Source organism: Lathyrus oleraceus, chromosome 4 (assembly GCF_024323335.1).
Source record: "Lathyrus oleraceus cultivar Zhongwan6 chromosome 4, CAAS_Psat_ZW6_1.0, whole genome shotgun sequence".
In the NCBI taxonomy this organism is placed as follows: Eukaryota; Viridiplantae; Streptophyta; class Magnoliopsida; order Fabales; family Fabaceae; genus Lathyrus; species Lathyrus oleraceus.
In genome coordinates, this window is record NC_066582.1 from 426809053 (window position 1) to 426812113 (window position 3061).

The window sequence follows — 3061 nt, forward strand, 5'->3', positions numbered from 1 at the left end:
GTGCTAGTTCACGGTCTTTGTTTATGAAGTATATGTCGTTTTTCTTCCCTGCTCCAATAGAAAAGTTAACATAGGTTAACGGTCCAAAAATAAAGAGTTTAGTTCATGATTCCTTTATACCGAATTCACCCAAAATCCAAATGTGAAAATAATTCATATAATCATAATTATAAATTAAAGTAATAAACTCATTTAACATCATAATTTCGATCCTTTTGTATTTATCATCTTGATCTGAAAGTGAGGGTAAAGTTGTTGTAAACAATTTCTCATTTCTAAAGTCAAATGACACCATTTGAGTTGAAGACCCCAATCAATGGCTCAGTTCATTTGAGTTCACCTGAGTACTAGATGTCTAATGAAAAGGAATATTGACCCCATCAAGTTTCCTTCAAGAGTTACTTTTGAGGCTATATATCTCCCAAAAAGGGTCATACATCGGTACTTCTTGTCCGTTAAAAAACCTATCCCAAAAATTATCATCGTCGTCATTCTTCAACCCAATCAGCTCCCAGAACCAACTAGCCTTATTGCGCACAAAAACCCAATTACCTTCAAAGTCTTCGGGATATTGAAGTGCATGAATCACTTTATAGTCGTCTGTAATAGAGTCATAACCAAATGCACTAGGTGTAAGGTTAAACTCAATATTTTCGTTTGGTTGAAGATTGTGAGGAATGGTTTTGAATTCTCCGGTGGAAGGGTTCCATAACACAGTTGTTGTATCATCATAGTCAATCCTATTGTAGAGACAAATAACACCATTAACACTAGAAAAGCCTAAAATGTGAATATATGGATCGCCATAATCTTGAAAAGGAGGTGGCCAATCTAATTTAACCATGTCCTCGAAGTTTTCGCCGAAAAGGGAAAACATCGTGACATTCATTCATGAAATTTGTTTCCTTTAAAAGGAGACCCATGTTTTCATATTCTTCATCATGTTTGGACATGAAGTTATTGCAAAACATGTTGATGAACATATCATTTTGGAATAAAAGAGACCATGACTTTTGAACACATGTGAATTGTTTTAAGGATTTAAGAGGCAATTTAGAGAGTATGTATAAGGCGAGTTCGTATGGAATGTAACGAGAACAACTAACCTTTTTGAAAGTTGTTGTTGAAGCTTCGACCATTAGTTGATCTCTCAATGGAAGATATCACAAAAGATCGTGAGAGAGATAACAAAAAATTGCAAATTATGAAATATATTCAATCTTTTTCATATACTTTTTTTAAAGTTAAGTTTTTTTTTTAATTTTTTTAAAATATGTAATATTTGTTTGCTTAATTGATAAGAAATTGTATTTTGGTTAATTTGAATGTATACGCAATTTATTAAAGATATGTTTGAAAATTGAACGAAACGAAGAAAAAAAAGAGTGAACGAAAAAGAAAGGAAAAAATATCTTCATATTGTCGGATTTGAAAAATAAAATTTTGAATAATTTGGTTGAAACATTGAATCATTGGACAAAAAGAAGAAAAAGAGAGAATGAAAAAGAAAGAAAAATAAAGCTATTCATAGTATGTGACTTGAAAAAGAAACTTTAGAATAATTTAGTTGAAATATTGAATAAATGCGAATTAGTCATTATTAATATAATATTTTGGAATTATATTAAATAATTAAATGAATTATCATATTTAAAAAATTGACTATTTTATTAAATAATAATTATATTTAAGTTGATTTGGGTCAAATTTATTACTCTCTACCTTCTTTAATATAAGAAAAAAAATTCTTTTTAGATTAATTAAATGTTGTATTTGAAAAAACAAATATTTTCTTATATCAGATGGAATATTATTTTAAAAATATTATATTACATTAAAATTTATTACATATCATATCAATTATTATAGAGAAAAAGAAAAGTAAGAAATTGTTTATTGTAAAAGCTTAGCTTTCGACAAGTGAATTTAGGATTCGAGCTTCATCTTATTGAGTTTTTATTTAATATATTTACCGGTCTAAAGTTCTATTTTTACTTAATTTTTTAGTTTGAATTTTAAATGAATCACATGTATTTAGGGGTGGAAATATGTTAGGCCGAGTTAGATTTTGTCAAATCTGAGGTTGTTCTGTCAAAAAAAATTCAAAGTCTAAGTTTGATATGTTGTTAGCCTGGAATTTTTATTTGAGAAAGAGTCAATTGAATGTTGCATTGGAAAATGTTAAGTGTTAGCATTGATTGACACAAGTCGGTAGGAGCAAATACATCGACACAAACGTTTTGACTAGCGTCTTGGAACATGGTTTGGAAGAATCTCAAGAACAGATCTTGAAATATGATTTGGAAGAATCTCAAGAGGAGATCTTGATATAAGGTTTGGAGGAGTCTCAAGAATAGATCTAATTGATCTCTCGACAATGCGTCAAAGTCAAAGCATTAGGTAGACTTCAAAGACTTAGAAGATTTTGGAAACCAAAGACTTGAGAGGGATCTTAGCGCTTTCAGCAACCACCTTCGACGAGCAAGCCGTTATTAGTCGCTAAGAGCAGTTACAAACGTATGATAATGGTTTTCAATAGTTTGTAAGTTCTGACAACAAGACGGTACTGCTTTAGAAGACTAAGTTGCATGTTCTTGAAGACGTGTCTATTTTCTATGAATAAGTTGTTAGAGACGGCTATCTTTAGTTTAGTATATATAGAAGACTCATATGTTTATCGCGGAATTCATATAGTTTCTCAATAAAACTCGAGTACCCAAGTCAAAGTGCGAAACAATTTGTGAGTAACATGTGAGCCCGCGTCCTGTTTCTTTAATTGTCTTTATGTTTTCTTAACTGAAACACTTTACAATTCTTGTTATTTTCCATGCTTGTCAGTTACAATTTTTTGTTTAATGTCATTTATTGCAATTTTCATTTATTTTAATTCAGACTTTTCTATCCCTAAAGTTTATCTTTATTTTATCTGCATACATACATCCACAATCACTTCAAACACATACTTTCTTGTACACGTATTTTGCATAAAAATTACTTTCTAGATTTTTCGAGTTTATCTCATAGACTATTTAAACTCGTGATTGTTCGCTAAAAACACATG

General features: G+C 30.1%; 1 protein-coding gene across 1 annotated transcript; it reads right to left on the reverse strand.

The window, feature by feature from the left end:
- Positions 1–391: 391 nt before the first annotated feature.
- On the reverse strand, positions 392–844 carry LOC127137809 (F-box/kelch-repeat protein At3g06240-like). The gene has a single exon (XM_051064231.1). The coding sequence runs from the start codon at positions 842–844 to the stop codon at positions 392–394; it is 453 nt and encodes a 150-aa protein (XP_050920188.1).
- Positions 845–3061: the final 2217 nt, after the last annotated feature.

Excerpts from the sequence above, each read along its gene's own strand:
- LOC127137809 (XM_051064231.1), bottom strand. The coding sequence starts at position 844 with ATGGTTAAATTAGATTGGCCACCTCCTTTTCAAGATTATGGCGATCCA.